Below are 25312 nucleotides of genomic sequence, written 5' to 3'. Positions count from 1 at the left end.
TGTCGTGGAAGTGTTTAAACGCTAATACTAGTTGCTTGAAGATATTGCGTTGTTATATTAGGAGTCAGTGGACCTGTATCAGTGCTGGGGAGATATGATCGAAAGGGTCAAGGCTTTTTAGGAGTCACACTGCAGCATATTGGACTCTTTGCAGACAGTTCTGTTCTATAACCCAGTGGTTCCCAACCCTGTCCTGGAGGAACACCAGGCCAATTGGGTTTTCAGGCTAGCCCTAATGAATATGCATGAAGCAAATTTGCATGCCTATCACTTCCATCATATGCAAATCTCTCTCATGCATATTCATTAGGGCTAGCCTGAAAACCCGATTGGCCTGGTGTTCCTCCAGGACAGGGTTGGGAATCACTGCTATAACCTATTGTCCTGGGACCAGAACCCAGTTCTCCATGTGCTTTTTTCTGGCCCTTGGAAACTTGGTAATTCATGTGGTGCTTATAGCAAGAAGATTCCTGCTTCCCCGCCATGACTCCGATCTCTGTATGTTTGAGTTGAGCAAAGCTGGAAGTTTGGATTGGTCTCACAAGACTTGAAACCATGAGACCAACCTGAACTTCCAGCACTATGTAGCTCAGACTTGCAGAGAGTCAAGTCATGGTAGGGAAGCAGGAAGCCTATTATTTGTTCAGCAACTGAAAACAGGTGAGAAGAAAGAGACTGGTTAACGCCTGGGAGGGCATGTGAGAAAGAGCAAGTAGACTTGATGAAGGCTGTGGGTAGATAAGAGAGAGACAGACACACCGGTGTGAAAGGAATGACACACTGTTGTATTTTGCCACTATTTGACAAAGCATATGACAAAATACAACAGTGTTACAAAATATAAAATATGGCCCCCTCTTTAGAAAAAAAAGATTGAACAAGCCTACATTACAGAATATTAGCATAACCTGATAAAAGGGCCTAACATTTAGGAACCCAAACATACACCACCCTTATAGCTGACATAAGCACAGGTACCTAAATACGACAAAGATATGGATACCTTACAGAATTTTGTATATTACTGATGTAAATGGGAGGTCCGCCTATGTTCTGTCCAGTGTATGCCCCCCCTTGAAAATGTATGCTATATAAATTAAAAGTGTATTTTCTGGTATTGTTTTGTTTTTTCCTTATAATTAGGATTAAGCAGAAAGGGAAGGCTAAAGGCACAAGTATGCCTGAAACATCTAGACCACAGGTGTCAAAGTCGGTCCTCGAGGGCCGGAATCCAGTCGGGTTTTCAGGATTTCCCCAATGAATATGCATGAGATCTATGTGCATGCACTGCTTTCAATGCATATTCATTGGGGAAATCCTGAAAACCCGACTGGATTACGGCCCTCGAGGAGGGACTTTGACACCCCTGATCTAGACCTTTGGACTAGTCAGAACTAAGGAAGCTGAAGCTAGTCTCTTATTGCATCCTGTTATAGTCCAAATCAAGTGATGCAACTCCTTATGTCTCTGGGCAATTCACTTAACCTTTCTTTGCCCCAGGCACAAAATAAGTATCTGTATATAATATGTAAAGCATTTAGAATTGTAAGCACAGAAAGGCAGCATATCAAATCCCATTACCTTTCCCTTTTTTAGCAAAGCTGCCATTAGCTATGAGTTTGAACACAGAAACTAGGTACTGATATATCACTTTATATACTTTGCCAGTCATATCTTCTGTGCCAAAGAAAGTTGGACACCAGGTAAATGCTTTTGTCAAATTCCATATAACGCACTATTTTTCTGATAATAGGATCTCCAGTTCATGTTAATGATACTGCATTTGTATATATTTTAACATGACTTTGTTTCCCCTTCTTTAATGAATGTCTGATCTTTGCAGCTATAGATAACATTCTGATTTCTTTTCAACGAAACATTGCTGAGATGCATTTCAATTTTTAATTTACTTACACATCTAACTATCTATCTATCTTAGGATTTATTTACCACCTTTTTGAAGAAATTCACCCAAGGCGATATATAGCAAGATTTATGACCTTTGGGTAATATTGATGCTTTCATTAGCAGTACACGGCTGTGGGCACTTCTGGGCTAGCAATTTATAGGTTTCAAATTAAATTAATTCAGAAAGTTATGCTGCTTTTCAGACAAAATAAACCATGTTAAACTACTTATAAGAATAAAGAATAAGTTGATTAAAGGAAAAGAAAGAAACAGAGGAAATGAAAGCAGATAAAGGCTATATGGCCCGTCCAATCTGCCCAAAATTCAACATTCTATGCAAAGTGAAGTATTTCCCTTGCACAAGAAAAGTAGTTTTCCTCTCTCATATCTAAAATTTACTCTAAGTATGTCCCGCTGTAATACCTATGTTTTAGTCACATTAGTAAGGGAATCATAAATATCACCACAGATGCTGAGTATGATTAGTGTCCTCTGGTGGTGATATCTAAAATGACACAAGGAAATATGCAATGCCAATGCCAGGGCTAGGACAACTCACAGAGAAATCCACAGGGCACAGGTTCCGAAGTAACGATGAAGGTTTTCAGGGCCGGCTCATGGGACTGTCGTGCCCTGAGCCAACTTTTAAAGCAGATTTGCGCCTCCCCCCCCCAACCCCCAATCTGGTATCTTTCTCCTTTCTCCCTGTGATTCGATATATCTCCCTCTCTCTCAAGTCTTCCCCTCCTGCTGGACCAGATGAGGCACTGGCACTAAAAAGTGCCAAAATCCCAGCCTGACCTCTCTCTACAAGTTTGAAGATAGACTGGGATTTTGGTCCATAGAATGAGCCAGCCCTGATGGTTTGCACTGCTGAGTCAGCTGGAAGAGCAAGCAGAGGCACCAAGTCCAATTTTTTCATCATGGCCCTGGCAGTAGGGGGAGTGGGTGGTACCTACCCCAGCTTACTCACTTTTTCTATTAAGTTTACAGCAGTAACTGACGATGTTTGCCAGAGGAAGAGAGATGGAGAGATAACAAATAAGGATCAAGAACAGCCAGAGAATGACTGAGGTTGGAAGCTATTATTCATTAAAGTATATTAGCAGTTCCTTTATATAAAAGCCCAATGTCGCCTACACAGAATTTACATGTGATAAAATTAGGATCTCGTTGAATGATCAGAATTTTTCTGTTACATAAGTATTTCACTTGTATCTTTGCATGCATGTATTTAGCTCACGCCTTTTTCCAAAGCGAGTTATATTCAGGTACATATTTTCCCTGTTCAATAGGATCACAATCTATGACATACTTGCTAGGTTGGAGGCCATTCTATTGAATAAGAATGTTTAAAGTAAATACTTTCAGGTATATTTCTCATGTGGATGTTTCAACAGAGAGCTATCTACCCCCTCCAAACAGGGAACAAGTGTTCCAGATGCAGCTATCAGAAATCAAGTAGCCTTAGTCCAACACCACTCCACCAGTAAAGGGTCTTTAGACACTCAATTTTTTTGGCGTGGGTGGAGTGGGTAGGTGATATGACAATAAAGGAGTCCATCAAATAGACCACTGGGATAGGGAATGTACATGGTACTAGGGGACACCATGAAAATCATTTACAAGGGCAGCAATACAGATCAGTGGTGGCCCAGATAATGAAGAAAAAAGTAGTTTATTTCAAAGAAACAGGATAAATGATTGACTTTTTAAAACTCAATCCAACTAGGTTAAGAAATCCAGTGATCAAATCAGTCAATTCTAAATTATATTCAGAAAATCACTAAATGGGAGGAAAAGATTTCAAGGTGCCACTGCCACGAGTTGCATAAATTAACTCACCATGAGAAAAATGGCATCACCATTATCAGAAAAGCCTCCCAAATATTCAAAATATTATTTTCTTTTCCAAAACAAAACCATTATTGTAGTGTTCAAAATAAAGATGTGCTTGTTTAAGGCTGTAGTTTAATATCTATAATAGCGGGGGACTTCAAACAATCAATAGAGTGTATGTTTCACTGCAGACTTCATCAGGAGCATAGTAGTCTCCCAAACCATTTATACTTTCTGCAATTTAGAAGGGATAGTGTATTTATGTGGTTATGTAACAGGAAGAAAAAAAAATGTAAAGAACTCACAGGGAGAAGAAGGAAGGAAATTCTGAGAGCTGCTCAGAGGTAGGGCTAATGCACAGAGCCTGGGAGCTGTACAGAGATCAGAAAGATAAGAGACAGAGTCTGAGGCAGGAAGCTTAGGGGAAGCTGCATTAAGAGTTCCAGGATTGTTATTGTGAGCTGAAGGAGAGCAGAGGGTTTAAGGCAGCACAAGGAGCTGGTGAGGAAATGGTGTGTGATTGCTGAGTGAAAATTTGTATGTCAGCTCTGGAGTTGGGTGTGTGTGTAAGGAGTGAATATTTTTGAAATATTTTGGTAAATGTTTGATTTCATGTGAAATGCTGGAAATTAAACCTGCTTATGGACTGTTGAGCTTAGGTGTGTAATAAGAAGGTTGTGAAGGAAAATTGATAACTTTTAAAAGTATATTTCAGAATTTAAATTGGATTTTTGTAACCCACGTTGCTAAAAAGAAATATTAAGTACTGAGAAATAGAGAAATTTAATTCCTTCACTGAGTCAACTCAGATCGCCTAATATAATTGGTGTTTAAAGCAAATATTCTGCATTTAATTTAGTATTCAGCTGTTTTTCTGTTGCAGTGCTGGAGTGCATTCCTGAAGCTTTTTCTGATTACTAATTTGCTGAGACCTTAACCAGTATATACAGTTCTATAAAGCCTGGAGAATCTGAAACTGTTTTTGAAAGCTCCTTTGAGAACTGAAGGTCTAAAGCCTTAAGAGTGATTTGTCTTAGAATTCTAAGACGTTCTGCGTTGCAGAGCTGTTTCTAGTCAGCATTTCTGATATACTAGCAGGCTCCGAGTGAAACTGTGAGGTAATTACAAAGGAGTTTCATTATTTCTGAATCAAAATTACTTGGATATACAAGTAAAGCTGAGGTGGCTCAGATATTGTATGTGTGTGTGTTGAAACTCTGTGAGCTGATTTCATATCAGAAACTTTCTTTGTTTTCCTGGGTCAGTTTAGAGAAAAAAGAATTATATGTTATTTTGCACATTAGTTAGAAATACATAGCCTTAGCCTAAGAAGGCACTTACTTTATCCTGCATTCAACCAGGGAGGTTAGGGTTTTGCTTCCTTTCATTTGTTTACAGATAGGATAGTAGCAAACATCTGGATCTTCAATTTAGCAGTACCCAATGCAAGAAAGCAGCAATACTGGTGAAAACAGGGGGTCTTCTTGAATACTGTACTTTGGTGTGCACGCGTATATATATTTTTTGTATTTTATTGAACTATGAGACTGAGAAACACTCTCTGGTTTTAAAAGAGTCAACTAGTCAAATTCTTACCTGTGGTTCTGGAAATCCTAGAACAAAGTTGGTATTAAGCTGAAAGGCATGACATGTTTGAGGTTTGAATATTATCACTAACTATAATGGTGTAATCAATGTAAATTTGATCACATGTGAATGGTAAATTAGCTTTCCTATTCATTTAGACTTTAATTTACCTTGTTTAAACAACATCTGAACATACCCTTTTCTTTTTCTTTCTCCCTAAATTGCTATTGTGTTGTTGTTGTTTTTTAAAGTTGCAGCAATTAAATACAAATGGTTAAATGTTTAACCTCTGTGCTGCTGTGAAGTGAAGGAGAAGCTTATTGAAACATCTGACCATGCTTATATCATCTCATATAGTTAATTGTAATGTAATTGCATCACACTACCACTAGGGGGTTCTACAAAGTTCTATTTATAAAACACCTATATACTGCCTTCCTTGACAACCATTCAAAATGCCTCTACTGGCTATTAGTGCACATGAATATCATTTTCTATTATTCTAAATGCAAGTGCTTTATTTTTCCTGAATAAATTATATTTTTCAGCAATTTAACTCATAAAAACATAGCTGCAGATACAACTAAATAATCTGAAATCAGCATCAAACAGTCTACACTACTATACTGAAGAGGCATCAGATATGAAATTTTTAAGTTCATATTTGTTTGAATAGTAGGAAGTTCAGCACTCTTCAAGTCAAATGAAAAACACTGAATAGGATTCTGGGTTTTATAAGACTTTGTTTAATTATAGCTTAGCTCCTACATACTTTTAACTCTCAAATTTCTTAACAATGCAACCAGGTATACACATTCATGCAAGGCTACAACTAAATTTGTAAAATAAATTGACACTTACCTAGAAAAGAAACACAGACTTTACAGAAAGTATGAAACTGGAACTTGCTGGCTGCCTCTAGAAGAGTTTTTGCATTGGCAGAATCTATTATTAAGGAACCTGTATAAACAAATTCCAGTAGTAATTCCAGGACATCAGCATTAATGTTGGACATGGCCAATTCCAGTGGTTCTCCAATTCTGACACTGTCCCGTGATGACCTGGTAACAGCAGACAATGAAATTCTCAGAGGACATTAACCATCCAGTTTTCTGCCATTTATCGTTTAGCAAGGACTAGAAAATCACTTCATGGTTCATTAGCTCTCTCAATTTTTATGGAGCTGAAGTACATTGGTATTTAAAGTAACTGAACTTAATGATTTAGCTGCATCTGAAAGAGAAGAGTCTGAAGCATATTTTACAAGACATCGATACAAAACCACCCTACCAAAACTAAATTCTGTTTATTGCTATTGTGCATTCTCATGCAAAACAAACAAATAAAAAAAAAAAGGTTGCAGACAGGGAAAAAGAATGAACCAGCACTGATGAAAAGAAAGAGCTCTCAAAGGGAATCAATACATTTGAAGTCCATTTTTAAAATCTCATTTATAGCCAATTCAATGGAGGAATAAGAAACATTTAAAAACAGAGGATAAAAACATAACCCATTTTGTCTAGGAGATATGCTGTTTAAGAGAAATCTTGAAGGACCTTAAGTCAGCCAACGTAATTAATGCATGTGTTATATGTGGTACTTATACTTATTTCATTTCTTGTATACCACTTGCAAACCTGAATGTTATCAAAGGTGCATTCATTCAGGTACAGTAGGTAGGTGTTTTATGTCTAGCTTATGAATGTTGTTAGTGCATCTTAAGAAATTTAGTACAGGCAAAAATCAGCCTTAAATTTTAACCTACTATATTGAACGTGTTAATTCTTAACACACACAAAAGATTTTTACTAGAGAATGACATAGGGACAAATTTTCCCGTCCCATCCCCACGAGTTCTTTTCCTGTCCTTGTCCCCTTCCTGCAAGCTCTGTCCTCATCTGCACAAGCCTGAAACTGTTTAAAATCCTAAGTGTTTGAGGTTTGTGCGGTTAAGGCTGAGCTTACGGGAATGGGGCAGGGACAGCGACAGCGACAAAACTTGCGAGGACCGGATGGGGAAAATGAGTTCCTGCGGGGAAGGGGAAAAATTTGTCCCGTGCCATTCTCAAATTTTTACCAAAACAAAGCGTGAAATTAGCCAATCCAATTTTGAAAATAGGAAAAAGGCTGTGTGAAGATATATTTACCTCTATATACACTGTGTTTAAAAAAAAAACAAAACCCAGGACCCCTTATAGTTTTCTCTATAACAAATAAATGACTACAATAATACTTGGCTTATAAATAGACCTATCATAGAGCTATAACAGAGAAATGAAGGCAGATAAAGGCCATGTGGCCTATCTAGTCTGCTTCACCATGCCATCGTATTATCCCTTCCTCTCCCTTGGAGATCCAATGTACTTGTCCCAAGCTTTCTTGAGTTCAGATATACTTTTTGGCCCAGATACTCTAACTGGCGCCATTGTCAAATGGCCGCATTAAAAGCAGCTGCCAATCGCGTTCCAATCATGCGACGGCACCCGTTAGAGAATCACACCTCTGGCAAAGATAGGTGCCAGAAATAAAATCCAGGGTTTTCCAGGCCTTCATTTCCGGCACCTAACTCTGATGTGAATCGCGCACCTTCGCAGGCGCTTTACACTACCTAATACCGCTTCCAGCGTTAGCCATACCTATGGTGGCGTTAGGCGTGGTAAAGCACCTATGGAGGCACAAATCCAGCACTGATTTTTTTAGGCAATGGTAGGCACCTTAATAATCAGTGAACAACCGTTTAAATAGTGTTTTTCATTGAACTTAGGTAGGGTTACCAGATGTCCGGATTTCTCCAGACATGCAAGACTACAACTCAGACCCTGTTGGAAAATTTTGCCTGCAAACGTAGCACAACAAGGTTACAGAATCACCTGGCGATGATAGAGAATTGCCCGGAGTGCTCATTTAAATAGAAGCCCATTTTAATATTAATGACCTCATTGTGCTTCATTTGGGGGGTCGTTGGGGGGATCCCGATGGTGGGTGAGAGTGGGCATCCCTGCTGCCAATTCTCAGTTTAAAGTGCAGGAGAGTATCGGGTGGTTTTTGGTGTGTGTGTGGGGATTGTGGAGAGGGGGGAGTGGGAGGTCATTGAGGGTGGTCATTGGGGGGCAGGGAGGGGAACTCCGATGGCAGGAGGGAGTGGGCATCCTTCTTGCCGTCCTTTAATTTAAAGTGCAGGAGGTTGTCGGAGGGTGAGGGGAGGGGCCTGGCAGTGGCAGGGAGTAAGCATCACTGCTCTTCCTGCCAGCTGAGCCAATCGCAACAGGCAGGGAGAGTAGCAGCCATAGGCATGTTTTTGTTTGGGTTGTTTTTCATCTTTGACAGGAAGGAGGAGTTGTACTTAGCGATTACTCTTGCTGAGCAAATGTGAGGCTTAGTTCTTCCGCCCCCTTTATCGGCGATTCTCCGCACAAATAGCTTGCACATATTTTGCATGCTACTATGCTGAGAATTGCCCTAAAAATAAAATCGCTCCCACTACGGCCACTACATCAACTCACTGGATTTTACCTGTGAGTTTTGAGACTCTTCCTCTAAGTTTCTTCAGTCCACCAAGTGACCATTGGTTTTCAGGAAACATTTTAAGAAACTTTCTTTCTCCGTAGCCTTTCTTTTAGTTTAAAATTTCTATTATGTGCATTTTATTGAAAAACCCATGTAGATGAACTGTAAATGACAACATCATAATTAGTTATGGTTTGGAAAAATATTTTCTCATGCTACTTACTGTGTTTATTACAAGAACCTTTACAGTTCTATCATAGGACTATTTGTGAGCCAAGTTTTATTGCTGTCCTATTTTTTTTTTTAAATTACAGTTTAGATATACAAAAATTGTATGTGTGAGTGCATAAGTTTATGACAGCTTATGTTAGAACTGTCATAGTCTAAAATATATTGTTCCCTTCTTAGCACTGAAAGGAGGCCCTGAATGGCACTGCTTTGAAAACAGAATACCAGATAGACAGACAAACAACACAGTTAGAGCAAGCGGAGAGGGGGGGGGGGAAGCGGAGGGAAGGGAAGCAACCAGCTCTGCCACAGGAAGCCAGCAGCCATCTTTTAGGAGCTTTCATGACTGTGGCCTAGGTCTTCTCCTGCATAAAGTGCTAAACAATTTGGGATCCAAACATGTCCTGCATTTGAAGTGTGAATTAGTGTTTGTAAGCTACCGAAACAGAGAGCCCAGATTCCACTGCATGATTCTCTGGGGAAGCTGCAACACTAAGCATAGTTACTCCTGAAAGATTAAAAAGAGAGAGAGAGAGAGAGAGAGATCTCAGTAACATCAATTGGGGAAAAAGGGTGTTAAGACAGTGACCCTACTTTTTGAAGGTCAGAAACATATTTTCAGCTCCTTTACCATCTTTCACACTGTACATAGGAGTAGCATCTTTCTGCTAATAATTTAAAAGCATCTTCTACTGCAACCCTGCCACACTATTATGGAAAATTAATTCAGCTGTTCATTTGTCTTATGTAAAACCTAGAATTTATTCATAGGATACAGCTGTCATTATTTCCTTAATGCAATCAGTATTAAACATTTACTTGTACCTCAGGTAAAAAAAAAAAAGCATATTTGTGCAAATTTGCATAACAGTATAAAACAGTACGGTTTTTTTGGCAATGATACTGTAAGAGATATTCCAGCAAACAGGAAATTGAAATGTGACATACATTTTCTACTTAAACATTTCTTTGCTCTGTCCCTGTTTTTGCATGTGATTTATTCAAATGCTTTTTTTTTTTTTTTGCAGCTGTGGAAGAAGATCAGACATCTACAATAGATAAAAATAAATCAAAAGAAGAGTGATGCTTGGCGCAATCTACATTTCTGAATATGCAGATTTGTCAGGGGTATTAAAAGATCACAACATACAAACATAAGAATAGCCTTCACAGTGGCCATTCCAGGTCACAAGTACCTGGCAGAAACCCAAATATTAGCAACATTTCATGCTACCAATCCAGGGCAAGTAGTAGCTTCTGCCATGTCTGTCTCAATGTCAGACTATAGACTTTTCTTCCAGGAACTTGTCCAAATCTTTTTAAAACAAACTACATTAATTGTTCTTACCACATCCTCTGGCAATGCGTTCCAGAGTTTAACTATTCTCTGAGTGAAAAAAACATTTTGTTCTATTGGTTTTAAAAGTATTTCCCTGTAACTTTATTGAGTGTCCCCTAGTCTTTGTAATTTTTGAGAGTAAAAAATTGATTCACTTGTACCCATTCTACACCGTTTAGGATTTTGTAGATTTCAATCATACCTCCTCCTCACCGCTTTAGTCTTTCCTTGTAAAAGAGGAGTTCCACTCCGTTTATCATCTTGGTCACTCTTCTTTGAAACTTTTCTAGTTCCGCTACATCTTTTTTTAGATAAAGCAACCATAATTGAGTACAATACTCAAGGTGAGATTGCACCATGGAGTGATATAGAGGCATTATAACATTCTTAGGCCCCCTTTTACTAAACCACACTAGCGATTTTTAGCACCAGGAGCCGTGCCAGGAGCTGTGAGCTACTCCAGACGCTCATAGAGCTCCTATGAGCATCAGGAGCTGCACGGGACATTCAGCGCAGCTCCTGGCGCTAAAAAACGCTAGTGCACTTTAGTAAAAGGAGGCCTTAGTCTTGTTTACCATCCCTTTTCTAATAATTTCTAGCACCTTGCTTCCTTTTTTGGCCACCACTGCACATTGGGAGAATGGTTTCAGCATACTGTCTACAATGGCACCCAGATCTTTTTCTTGGGCGCTGACCTTCAAGGTTGACCGCAGGATTGGGTAAGTATGATTTGTGTTATTCTTCCCAATGTTTATCACTTTGCATTTGACCACATAAAATTTCATCTGCCATTTGGACTCCCAGTCTTCCAATTTCCTAAGGTCCACCTGCAATTTTTCAGTCTGCATGGGTTTTAACAACTTTGAACAGTTTAGTGTCAACTACAAAATTAATCACCTCACTCTTAGTTCAAATTTCCAGATCATTTATAAATAAGTGAAATAACACCGGTCCCAGAACAGATCCCTGTGGCACTCCACTATTTACCCTCCTCCACTGAGAAAAATGCCCATCTAAACCTACCTTCTGTTTTCTGTATGATAACCAATTCCTAATCTACAACTGTACATTGCCTCTTATCCTATGACTCTTTAATTTTCTGAGGAGCCTCTCATGAGCAACTTTGTCAAAAGTTCTCTGAAAATCTAGATGCACTACATCAACCAGCTCACCATTATCCACGTTTATTCACACCTTCAAAGAAATCAAGCAAATTGGTGAAGCAAGACCTCCCTTGGCTGAAGCCATGCTGACTCTGTCCCATTAAATCATGTTTGTCCGTGTGTTTCACAATTTTAGTTTTCATAGTTGTTTCCAATTTTTTGCCTGGGAATGAAGTCAGGCTTACTGCTCTGTAACTTCTAGAATCTCCCCAGAAACCCTTTTTAAAAATCAGCACAACATTGGCCCCCCTCCAATCTTCAGGTACTACAGATGATGTTAGCAACAGGTTACAGATCACTAACAGCAGATCAGCAATTTCATGTCTCAGTTATCCATTTGGATGTCTTGTAGTGCATTTAAATTTTATTTGTACAGATTTACCCACATTGGCTGCACTATTTCTTATAGTTTTCTACTAAAATAATGCTTGCCTCTGTTTCAGGACATGTGCCTGTTGTCTATTAGGTAGAAATCAATGGCTTTGTGGCAAGTATTAAATAACAGTCCAAAGCAAACCAGCTATCTTGCCATGTATAACTCCAAATGCAAAGAACTAAACTTTGATATATAGACACTGGGGATATCTCAGAACGCTACTCTGAAAGATATCAGCGTAGCAGCACTCCTCACTGAGTTCACCCTGTGTATATCAAACCTAATATTTTTTTCTTTTTATATTTTATAGTTCAACTCGTAACTTGTCATGAAAATTTTCTTTAAACATATTAATTTTATAAATATTTCTTCATATTTTTTGCTTATAAAAACTTCAAGCATTCCATTTTCAAAAATTCACTAATGGATAATGCACTTATCTTATATATATCAACTGTGTGGCCGCACTATTTCCCACCAACGCGTTTCGCCTTCTTCTTCTGGACGGGGCTAGTGCTGCAACTGTTGGCTTACACCATTCCATTCTGCGGCCGCATTTGAATGTTAGAACGGCCACAGAATGGAATGGTGTAAGCCAACAGTTGCAGCACTAGCCCCGCCTGAAGAAGAAGGCGAAACGCGGGTCGGCGGGTGGGGGGAGGTGTTCGGCGGGCCTATCGGGGGTTCAGGGGGCTGTCATGGGGAGGACGCGTTGCGGCAGGAGGGCTTGGGATCCCTCCTGCCCAGATCTTAGTGGGGGGGAGGGGGTCACTGGGCAGGAGGGGTTGGGCTCCCTCCTGCCCGATCTTGTCGAGGGGGGTGACTTGGGGCAGAAGGGCTTGGGCTCCCTCCTGCCCAGATTGCTTTGGGGAGGGGTGTTGCGGGGCAGGAGGGCTTGGGCTCCCTTTGCCTGGATCGTTGCTGGGGGGGGGGGTCGCAGGGCACAAGGGGTTGATTGTGTTGGGGGAAGGGGTGGATTGCTCCTGCCACTTTAGCAATCCCAAGTGCCGCATTTGGCGGCACTTGGTGGTATCGCTATTGTGGCAGGGGAAATGAGGCATCTCTCCTGCCGCGATGGTTGCGGTGAGGGGTGGGTAGGTTGCCGGGCCGCTGAGCTGATCGCGCCAGCCGCCATCAGCTCAGCGGGCCCTTTTTCGGCACTTATACGTATAAGTGCCAACTAGGCAACCTGCCTAAACTTTTGATTATACCTGCTGTATGCCTATGTCTAGGTCGGCCCACCTCCCGCCCTTTCCCTTCCTCTAAAAACGCCTCTTTTCGCTTTATGCGTTTAGAGGCAGGGGAAAGGCCTAAGCTGGTTTTAGATACATCTAAAACCAGCTTTGGTTATGGGTACTTGGTACCCATTTAGGCCACTTTTTAGACTTTTTTTTTTTTTTTTTTAAATTTTGAGCCCCATGGTCATTGCCAAATATCAGCCAGCGAGCCAGCCAAAGGGCTTTGGATGATCTGAAAATCAACCCAATGAAGCAATCAGGTCTGTCAGCCATTCCAGAGAGAAACATTTCCTTCTTGTCTTCCATTTTAAGTTAGCCACTGTCTCAGGAAATCTGTCATCCTATTATCACCATTCATGTTAATAAAATAATGTACTTAGTTCCTTACACTAAATTTGAACACATCATTCATGTTCTTAAAGAATTGCACTGGTTGCCAATTGAATATCGTATTCATTATAAACTGTTGCTACTTGGTTTTAAAACATTGGTTGGCAGGAAATCTCTAGTTTTGTTAGACTCCCTTTGTATTTGTTAACCAACACAGAACTTAAATTCCTTGAACAGTAATGCCCTGGTGGTCCCATCGATTCGTGAAATTCATTGTGAAGAATAAAGGAAAATCTATGTTCTACATGCATGGACCACAGCTATGGAACCAATTATCTGTGCAACTGCAAGGGCTTGGTGATGTTGACTGTTTCAAGATTTTGTTGAAAACATTTTTGTTTAGGGAGGAATATCAATACTGATTGTCTAGAACCTTTTTTTTTTTAATTGTTTTAAAGTTTATTAAGAATTTGCTGTTTTAATGTATTTATCTGTTATAAATTATATATGCTTGTTGGAACCTGCCTAGAAATGTTGATAGAATCCTATATAATAAAAAGCTAGCCGCGCATGCGCACTCCTATTTGCGTGTTCCGTGCGCTGTAGGTCTGTGGCCGAAGGAGTGCGCATGCGCGCTTATACGTCACCAGCCGATCGCCTCCACAAGCCGGACCGCAGCCAGCCGTCGATCTCCGTTCCTCCTGCACCATGGCATGCCAGGCATGTCCCTGCCTCCCCCGCCGCCGGCCTCGGACTCCTGGGGGCCGGCGGAATGAGCCGCCCAGCCGGTGCTGAGGCCCCGCCTCCCTGCTTCCGCCCTACACGGCGCCGCCAGACCCGGACAGCTTCCCACGATGAAATAACAAAACGGCCCTACACTCACAGACCCGCGAGCAGGGTTGCCATGGAAACCCAGCCGGAATAACATGCAGTCGCAAGGGTCAGTGAGAGGGGATCAGGAGCTAAAGAGAGATTGAAAAAAACAAACAAACAACAGTAGACAAGGAGAGAGAGACACACAGACAGTCACAGAAGGACAGGGGGATAAAGAGACAGATTGAAAAAATAACAAAACACAGAGGACAAGGAGAGAGAGAGACACACAGACACTCACAGGACAGGGGGCTAAAGAGACAGATTGAAAAAATAACAAAATACAGAGGACAAGGAGAGAGAGAGACACAGGAAAAAAATGACCAACAGACATACAGCAGCCAAGGAGACAGACAACAAAAAAAAATACAGACATACTTACATACAGTGTCCAAGTAGACAGACAGAGAGACAGTGGGCAAGGAGACAGCAAAAAAAAAAAAAAACAACAAACAGCCAAGGAGACAAACAGAAAAAAATAAAAAATACAATGCCCAAGGATAAATTCAGGGAAAAAAAGACATACAGTACAGACATACAGCAGCCAATGAGACAGACAGACTGACAGCGACCAAGTAGACAATCAGCAAAAAAACACAAACAAACACAGAAAGCAAAAAAAGAGAAACATACAGCGGCCAAGGAGACAGGCATGCAACAAAAAAAAAAAAGGAAGAGACACCTACAGGGAAACACAGGATCAAGAGCATACAGAGAAAACAGAAGTTTGCAGGAATCAGGAACATATAGAGAAAGGAGAGCAGAGACCCCTGCAAGAAGAGAAAAATAGCAAAGAGACGGGATGAGAAAGAGAGCAGAGATGCTTGCAGGGAGAAAAAGCTAAGCAGTAATGTTACAGCTTGAGAGTGCAGACTGAGGAAGAAAGCAGAGACAGCGCTACACAGGGAAATGGAGGGAGTAAAGAGACAGAAAGAAAAATACAGACAGACATAAATTCTAGCACCCGTTAATGTAACGGGCTTAACGACTAGTGGAATATAATTGTTTAAAATGACTAATTATTCGTGACATCAGGCTTTCACTATTTAAGCCCAATTTGTGCACATGCTGGCCTGTTTGTCGTTTCATAAAGATTAAGGAGACTTGTGAGTATGCTTTCTTCGCTCTTGGTTTTAATTTGGTAGTTTTTTGTCTTCAAAAAGGTTCTTAGAACTTTGGAACATTATTAGTCTAGTTTGGACATACCCTTGATTTTTAAAAAAGTTTTGGGACAGTATTGCATATTTGGAGTCAGCTGTTCCTTTGCATCAGCTGGCTTTCATTCTTTATGGAACCTGTTTCTGATCCCAGCTAGGTAAGCCATCCTTTTATAGACTTTGATATGTTTTATATAGTTTGTTTTTTATCCAGATGTTTTTATTAAATTCTGATTGCATGATCTTGATTGAAATTGTATACATATTTTGTTTTGTTGTCACAAATGCCCCCGAAAGCAGCCTTGTTTGACGAAACACATTGGACACTGTTGCTAGGAGCACCTTGAATAAATCTGATATTATCTCCAGCTTGTCTGCTAATTGTGTTGTGCCATATTTCATAAATTACACCTGCTGGCCAAAGGCCACTTCTGTGTCCACCCACAGACAAAGCATGCTACATGATGCAGGGTTCCACATTAGTTGTCACTGCCTAGGAAAAGGATCTAGGTGTCATAGTTGAGGATACACTTCTCCCTCCGTATTCGCTGTGATAGAGGATTAACAGAACCGCAAATACAGAAAAACCGCAAATAACTTTTTCATGTTATTCGCTGTTCTCTATTAAAACCCATTGTGAATATGGTGAAACCGCAAATAACATGGTGGGAGACCTGGCCTGTTCCTGAAGGAGAGGCAAAATACGGTGAAGAAAGTGCTGGGAATCAGTGATTTCTCTATGCAAGCTGAAGTAATTTTGGGGGGAGAAGCCAGCAAGCTAAAAACCACAAATAATCGAAACCGCGAATGCTGAAACCGCGAATGCTGAAACCGCAAATACGGAGGGAGAAGTGTACGTTGAAACCCTTGGCTTCAGTATTTCATAACAGGTTACATACATGCAACTATCTTTATTCAATGCATACATAGTGCTATACAAAGAAAAAGGGTCAATACTCAAAACAAAAACAATGGCAATATGACGAAAACAATGTCTGGTTAGTCTAGCCATTATGACTAACAATCAGAGGCTTAGTATGGGGTGGGGCTGGGCACCATCTTGGTGGGGGCTCTGGCACCGCTCCTTCTCTCCCCTGCTTTTTCCCACTCCTCTCCCACTGTACCTCTATCTCTTCACTGGCATGAGCTGCAACTCCAACCTGTTGCTCGCCTCAGCATCAGCTCTCCATCGGTGTCACTTCCTGGTTGCGCGCCTAGGAAGTGACATCAGAGAGAGAGAAAAGGCTGACACGGGCAGGAAGTTGGTGACAGGATTAGATTGGAGAATCTGTGCCTTTTCTCCCTCGAACAGAGGAGATTGAGAGGGGACATGATCGAAACACTCAAGGTATTGAAGGGGATAGACTTAGTAGATAAAGACAGGTTGTTCACCCTCTCCAAGGTAGAGAGAACGAGAGGGAACTCTCTAAAGTTGAAAGGGGATAGATTCTGTATGAACGAAAGGAAGTTCTTCTTCACCCAGAGAGTGGTAGAAAACTGGAATGTTTTTCCCTATGACATCTGTCATAGGGGAAAACACCCTCCAGGGATTCAAGACAAAGTTAGACAAGTTCTTGCTGAAACGGAACGTACGCAGGTAGGGCCAGTCTCAGTTAAGGCGCTGGTCTTTGACCAGAGGGCCGCCGCGTGAGCGGACTGCTGGGCATGATGGACCACTGGTCTGACCCAGTAGTGGTAGCTCTTATGTTCTTAGAGGAAGGATGCGTGCGTTGCAGGGGGGAGTGGGGGAAGGAGCAGGGGGGTGCAGAGGGAAGAGGCACCATCGGCCTGGGTGCCTCTCATCCTCGCTACACCACTGCTAACAATTATACTAAGAACAGGCATAATAAATGGAGCAAATACTTCCCATTGAGTTCCCTGTTGCACATTTTTGTGATTAGAACAATCCCAAAGTTTCATATTTATATGTATTACATGCACTGGCCCACCAGAATGTGAAGTTAAGTCTGTCATAACATTTCTAGTTCCTTGTGATCATTTGGATGGCTATTCCTGTCATGATCAATAAAAGACGGCTCTTGTATTTATCCAAAAGAGGCTTTACCTGCGGAATGTGGAATGCTTGGGTCTTAGCAATACATTTAATAAAGTATGGAGTCCATTGACTGCATTTGTTAACATACAATAATAGAGATATATCTTTTATTTCTTAGATTTCCTTACACATCCAGGGGGGGAGGGGAGGGGAAAGTATTTGGAAGAGTTTAAAAATATTTAAATATAATATTGTAATAAATAATATGATTTAATATATTAATAATTGGGAGGGGGGGGAATGGATGTTTTCTTTAATAATGTGTGTAATATGGTGCATTTTATGCAATCTGTTAAAGTTATATTAATTGTAATACACTGTCAAAGCTTGAAAATTAATAAAGAATTAAAAAAAAGAACAATCCCAAAGTTAACCTTTCCACATCCAATTCCCACCCCTACTAAGAACATCTCAAAATGACACATATTCCCTTCTCCCCATTCATACACCATTTATTCTCCATACACACCTATCGAGCATACAGCTCACCCTTGTTGCTTTCAGTCATTTTTAGGGCAACAGCTGCACCCCAAAAACCCCTTTTAAAGTAAACATTGTTGCTATACAGTCAAGTAACATTGTCTAATGAGTAATTTTTTCATCTTACGTTCTATGGGCTCCTTTTACGAAGCCATGGTAGCAGTTTAATGCGCGCTAAACAGCCGGACTCGCTAGCCGCTACCGCAGGCAGTAGCGCAGGGGTAGCGCATGATTAAAAGTAACGCACGTTAAAGCCTCTACCGCGGCTTCGTAAAAGGAGCCCCATGTTTATCTCAAGTTTGGCCATGGCATAAATATTGCTTACAAACAGTAAGTGTAGGGTCAGTGTCATCTTTCTAATATTTTAATAAAACCTTTTTTCACTAACATAAGAACAATTGTGATAAATTTGTGTGAGGGCGGTGACACAATGTGCTCCAATAACAACAATGTGGAACAATCCCACTATATGAGCACTAACAAAAATCCAAAGTGGGAGCAGTGGTATAGCTGAAAGCACATACCAATATATTCAAGAAAAACACTGCTAACAAGGAAGCAGCCACAATCATTCAGGTAAAAAATTAAATCATAAAAAATAATAGATAAATTGTGGAGAAAAACAAACCTCAATATTGTGGTTCCTGGGCCACAAGGTACCCAAAGGAACCTGTATCATCACTGGAATGAAAAAAACTCCACAACATAAATATAATTCAATCATTCAAAAATAAAGAAAATTCTTCAGTATTATAAACTTGTTGAATTTCGGGCTTCACACCAATAAACTTATCTATGAAGGCCACAATAGTGGAAACAACATAGCAGTTCACAGAAAATGTATAACATGTGGCTGGCAGGAAACTCATACAGATATAAATATATTTCGAGCACTGTCCAGAATTAAGTATATCCAACAAAACCTATCTGAAATAACTGGAACAGATTTTCAAAGGTACAGCGGTTAGCTTCAGCTCTGTTGTCTTTTCTTGCTTGTATGCGCTACGTCAGGGGTTCAGTAGCTTCAGGAACGTGACCGCAGATGCATGGCAAAATTTTTTAAAATGGCCGCGTCTGCGGGCATGTTCCAGAAAATTTCAACATACTGTCTCTGGCGACATCATGATCTTTTTCCTAGATGGTGACTCCTAACATGGAACCTAGGATCGTGTAGCTATAAATTTTGGTCATTCTTTCCAATATGCATTTCTTTGCAATTGTCCACGGAAAGTTTTATCTGCCACCTGGATGCACAATCTTCCAAGTCTTATAAGGTTCTCCTGCAGTTTCTCACTGTCTACATGTGATTAAACTATGAATAGTTTTGAGTCACCTGCAAGTTTGATCACCTCACTCATGGCTCCTATTTGCAAATATGCTAAAAAGCACTGGTCCCACTAAGGCACTCCATTATTCATCTTCCACCTACAAAGAAAAACAGACTGATGAAGCAAAACTTTCCTTTATTACAGTGATTCTCAAACCTGTCCTGGGGGAACCCAGACAGTCAGGTTTTCAGGATATCTACACAATGAATATGCATTAGATCGATTTGCATGCACTGCTTCCTTGGTTTGCAAATTTCTCACATGTCCATTCATTCTTTTATTCCTGAAAACCTGACTCGCTGGGGTTTCCCCAAGACAGGTTTGGGAAGCTCTGATTTATTAAATCCACATTGACTATGTCCCATTAAAACATGTTTGAAAATCTGAAAAATATGAAAGGGTGAAAAGGTATTTTATCCAATAGAAAATTAAAACACAAGTTGAAATTGCAAAAGAAGGTAATACCATTCAGATTTTTACAATTAGACAAAGAAACTATAAAATCAACATTAATGAGCAATCCAACTATCGTCCGATAGCTCACATACCATTTCTTGCAAAACTTACAGAAAAACTAATATTTAATCAGCTTTCCGATTTTATTGAAAAAACAAACGCTTTACATCCACATCAAACTGGATTTAGAAAGTTTCATAGCACTGAATACTCTTTAATAGGTTTAACCTCTAATATCCAATACTATCTAGACCATCATAAATCTGTGATTCTCTTTTCCTTAGATATTTCAGCCGCCTTTGATACCATCGATCACGACTTACTACTAAATAGACTAGAAGAAAAAGGAATAACTGGGAAAGTCTTAGATTGGTTAAAATCTTATCTCAACAACCGAACTTCATTTGTTAGATTTAACGATGAAGATTCCACTTTCTTTACTTCAACTTTCGGAATCCCACAAGGATCTATTCTGTCTCCCTTATTATTTAACATCTTTTTATCTCCATTATTAGAAATCTGTCAAGCTATAGGTTTTATTCCATTCTCTTATGCGGATGATATTCAATTAATTCACCCTTTAGATCCTGAAACTGATACAGACATCTCTTCTATAAACCAAAAATTAGAACAAATACATAACTGGTTGAATTTGAATAAATTGGCTCTAAATATTACTAAGACCAAATCTATTCTTTTTAACTGGAAAAAAAATATCTCACTTATAAAACCGTTTTTGCTCAATAATACACCTATCAGCATGGAACCCTCAGTTAAAATTCTTGGGGTATTAATCGACGATAACTTATCCTATCATGAACATGTCTCCTCTATTGTTAAAAATTGTTTTTTCAAACTACGGCAGATAAGATCTATCGCCAAATTTCTTAATTCTTCGTCCTTAAAGATTTTAATTCACTCATTTATCATAGCAAAAATCGACTATTGTAATGCCTTATTTTTAAACATTACTCAAAAAGAAAAAAGGAGACTCCAAATTATCCAGAATACGGCCATAAAACTAATTTATAACGCTAAAAAATTTGATCACGTATCCCCATTGTTAATAGACGCGCATTGGTTACCAATTCATCATAGGATTCTTTATAAACTGATGTTTTTAATTTTTAAAACTCTAGCATTTAGCGAGCCGCAATTCATAGCTAAATCATTGATTCCATACAAACCCCAACGATCTCTGCGTTCATCCGATCAAAACTTATTAATTGTGCCTTCTTTAAAAATCATTGGAACGAGAAGAGCAGATATGTTCACTGTTGCAGGTCCACAATGGTGGAATTCCCTTCCCCAGTACATTAGAATGGAACGTGATGTTTCATCATTTAAAAATTTTTTAAAAACTTATTTGTTTAGGGATGCTTTTGACCTTTAAAATTTCTAAAATCTTTTATTCTGTTTTAATTAATATTTATGAATTATGCCTTGCAAATTTTTACCCTACCTTTTGTTCTTCCCTTTTTTCCTATACCCCCATTGTAACTTTACCCCCTTACCTTTCTCTCATGTTAGTTATTATTAGATTTTATTGTTATTTTGTTAAAGTTTCTTTACTATATTATGTACATCGCCTAGTAATTTGAAATAGGCGATTCATCAAAAGTGAAAATAAACTTGAAACCTGAAACTTGAAGAATGGGAATTCATATTTCAAGCCAAACACTGAAATGTGTTAAGAAGATACTATAGTACAATTTGCTTCCAACCCCCTCAAGCAAATAGAAACACAGATCTTCAGCGGTAGAGCATGAGGGTGTTGCTAAACCTTATGAAGGGCTTCTGATAAGGCACTTAATATGGAAAATGAGCATATTAGGCTTCATCTGCTATGAATTTGTTTGCTTTTATGCTTAAGGTTTTAATAAGGAGAACCTTGGATGTTCCAAATAGCAATTTTTTGCAAATAATTGTATGGAAACTGGGTCAGGTCACACTTGAAACCATGAGTTAAAAAATTTAACAAGTCAAATATGATTTACACCTGGATTTAAGAAAGATCCTTCTTGATAAAACAAGAAAGAGCTTTGTTTGCATTATCTTGGAAGCAAACTGTAAGAGCTCTTTAACAAATGAAGAATACCATAGCTAAGCAAATAGTGTATAGAGAGATGAAGAGCTCCTAAATCCACTGGCAAATACAATGGAAATAAAACTGGACTTCACACTTTTGCACCTGGGTACCAATCACTGGCGTAGCGAGGCTGGGAGGTGCCCGTGGCACCCCCTCACCCTCTTCTATTCCCCCCCTACATGCACAAATGCCCCTTCCCTTGCCCCATACCCGCTTGGCTTCCCTGGTGCGAGCAGAATCTCCAACTTGCTGCCCTCACCAGCTCTCCCTCTGACGTCACTTCCTAGACATGGGACCCAGAAGTAACGTCAGCGAGGAGCGCCGAGGCGAGCAGCAGGTCGGAGCTGCTGTTCATGCTGGCAAAGAGCTAGAGGTAAGGTGGGGGGAGGAGGTATAAAGGTGTGCGTATGGCAGGAGAGGAGTGGGAAGGAAGGGCAGAGAGGTGGAGAGGTGTCGGTGCCCCCACTAAGATGGCACCCCCCTTTGCTACTCCAAGGGAAAAACAAAGTGAAGGAATATTGCATAAGCTAGTGCTTCTCGACCCAGTTCTCAGGGCACACCCAGACGGACAGATGTTTAATATATATATATACAATGAATATGTATTAAGAAATATTTGCATACCAAAGAGGCAGTTCACACAAATCTATCTTAGGCTTATTCATTGAGGATTGTCTTGAAACAGAAAGGGAAAGAGTCTTGCACACTTAGGGTTACTAGATGTCCAGATTTCCTTTTGAAGACATGTCAAGGGGTTCGGACGGCTTTTCAAAACCTGGCACTTTGTCAGGCATGTGTGGACTTCTCCCCTGCCCGACAAGGCAGGCAGCAGGAGTGGGGTTAGGGTGGGCTTGGGGATGGGCGGGATTAGGGCGGGGCTGGGGGGGTCCGGATTTTCCATAAGGAAAATCTGGCAACCCTATGTAAATTGTCTTTTTGAAGTTCTACAACCAGTGGCATAGCGAGGGTAGGAGGCATCCGGGTTGGTGGCGTACCCACACCCCCTTCTCTCCACCCTTCACTCCTTCCACACCAACCCCCCTGCCCTCCCCTCCGCCCTCCTGATCCTTCTGCACCACCCTCGCACATACCTTTCTACCCCGTACCTCTTTAAATCTGTGTCAGCGCCAGCAGCTTCTCTGGCCTGCCGCTCGTGCTGGATTTCCCCTCTAATATCACTTCCTGGTCCCGTGACCTGGAAGTGATTGCAGAAGGATCCAGGCCAGCGTGAGCAGCAAGATATAGTAGTTGTTCACACTGGCGAAGATTTTTAGAGGTACGGGGTGGGGGAGGGAGAGCGCAAGCGTGGTTTACATACAGTTACTTCAAGCATTTTCCCTTTCTGAAAAGCCGACTGGCTGCCCTGGGGAATGGGTAGAGAAACACTGGCATAAGCTACCTTAAAAGATAATTCTCCTCGCTATATAATGTACCTTCTTTCCTATTTGGCATACATTTTAACTTTAGTCATAATTCAAGCCTTTATCTCTTGCAGCAGGTTGTGGACAACTTTCTCCTCTTTGTAAATATGTCAATAAACTAGCTGCTGCCTGGCATGTCCAGATTCCGCCCCTCCTTTTGGTTTGGTATTATTCAAGATGGTAATGATGGATGGGAGAGGGAATTTGTATTTTTTTGTATAGATTCCAATGGTTTATAAGTGCTTATTTGACTATTATTATTTGTATATAAATTGTATTGCACTTTCTGTTGGCATTAAAAACTAAGGGCTCGTTTTACGAAGTTGCGCTAAGCGTTTTAGCGCACACACTGGATTAGCGCGTGCTATAGTGCACGCTCGCTGAAAATCTACCGCCTGCTCAAAAGGAGGCAGTAGCGGCTAGCGCGCGGGGCAATTTAGCGTGGGCTATTCCGTGCGTTAAGGTCCTAATGCGGCTTTGTAAAGGAGCCCTAAATAATTTTATTTTTTTTTTTTTAAAGGACAGCGCCAGCAGCTGCTTGCATGAGAAACACATTCATACTTAAAATCGACCCCCCCCCCCAACAATATAAAACCTGTAACATGGAGGTTCTGAATGAGATATTTAGCATTCATTCCGCATACTTTATTATCTCACTTTCAAAGGCTTGGTAAGGCGCCACCAATTCTGCCTTTAAGGAGAACTAGCTTTACAAGCTGGGAAATTCTCTCAGTGCTTTTCCTAGTGTATTGATTTCAGATGAGTTCATTTACAGATTTTAACCAATGCACCCACAAGCAGACTTTTAAAACTGTTTCAGGGCTAAGGTTTCTCTTTCTTTAGATAACCAAGATGCTAGTAGGAAGTTCAAATGCAAGCTTAGACCTAGAGGGCTTATTCTTCGAAGTGGAAATCCTTCCCTACATACTCCGTATGTGTGGTCTTGAAATATTTCTATACTTCCGAACGAACACACACAGCAACGACGTAACGTTAGACAGATAAACACTGTGTAATATTTCCTGCCTTCTGCAAACAGCCATTGTCTGCCCAGGTTCAGAAACTGTGTGGCAAACCACACTACTTTCGCCAAGATGTACTTTGGAAAGAAACATTTTTAGAGTGCGTTTAAAATCAAACATCTGCAGTAAGCATCTTTGTCATTCAATGTACAAGTTGATCACAATCAGAAACCCCTCAGTTCCCTCTTTTGGGGGATTTTGGATGACTCGGCAGGTAAGTGTATAGGCCACACAATATATTGCATTTCAGAGAATCAGCCTTCTAAACACTCTGACAGCACGAGTTTACTTTACATACTGCTTTTGTTACTATCCAACAATAATTTTCCATATGCCTTGTTCTAATTAGAAGCACTATATTGAATTAAATTGTTTTTGCAGTCATAACTTTCCATACTAATTTAATGTTCCAGCTATCTAAGACCGAGTACAATGTTACATTGTTTCACTTTGAAGAGGAAAAGCTACCTATACACAAAACAAATATTATGATTATTTACCAGCTGTAGCTATAAAACCCAAACAAATTTAAAGCAGATCCATCTGTGCGGAACAAACATGTACAATAGCAAATCCTTTCCGAATATAATTCAAACTCCTTATCCTCACCTACAAATGCACTCACTCAGCTGCCCCTCACTATCGCTCTTCACTTATCTCCCTCTATAATCCCCCCTCCTCCCCCTCCCCCGTGAGCTCCGCTCAGCTGGTAAGTCCCTCCTTTCTGTGCCCTTCTCTTCGACTGCCAACTCCAGACTCCGTCCCTTCCCTACAGCGGGCTCCTTCTCTGGCAGTGTTCAAGGCCCAGTTAAAAGCCAACCTCCTTGAGAGTGCTTTCGGCTCCTTACTCCTCTCACCTCGGGTTCTGCATCCCCAACCCTATATGCCATGTCTGTCTGTCCAAGTTAGATTGTT

The 25312-nt window shown here is 40.4% G+C and overlaps 1 protein-coding gene across 13 annotated transcripts in view; it reads right to left on the bottom strand.

Moving 5' to 3' along the window:
- Positions 1 to 25312, bottom strand: part of KLHL29 (kelch like family member 29) — a 775329-nt gene that overhangs the window by 143883 nt on the left and 606134 nt on the right. For all 13 annotated transcript variants that reach the window (XM_033937815.1, XM_033937829.1, XM_033937828.1 and 10 more), the window contains one exon: positions 6196 to 6395. In XM_033937815.1, coding sequence (XP_033793706.1) covers positions 6196 to 6395 — 200 coding nt within the window. The remainder of the gene's footprint in view (positions 1 to 6195; positions 6396 to 25312) is intronic.

This window comes from Geotrypetes seraphini, chromosome 3 (assembly GCF_902459505.1).
Source record: "Geotrypetes seraphini chromosome 3, aGeoSer1.1, whole genome shotgun sequence".
Classification (NCBI taxonomy): domain Eukaryota; kingdom Metazoa; phylum Chordata; class Amphibia; order Gymnophiona; family Dermophiidae; genus Geotrypetes; species Geotrypetes seraphini.
This window is presented reverse-complemented; position numbering and strand designations above follow the sequence as displayed.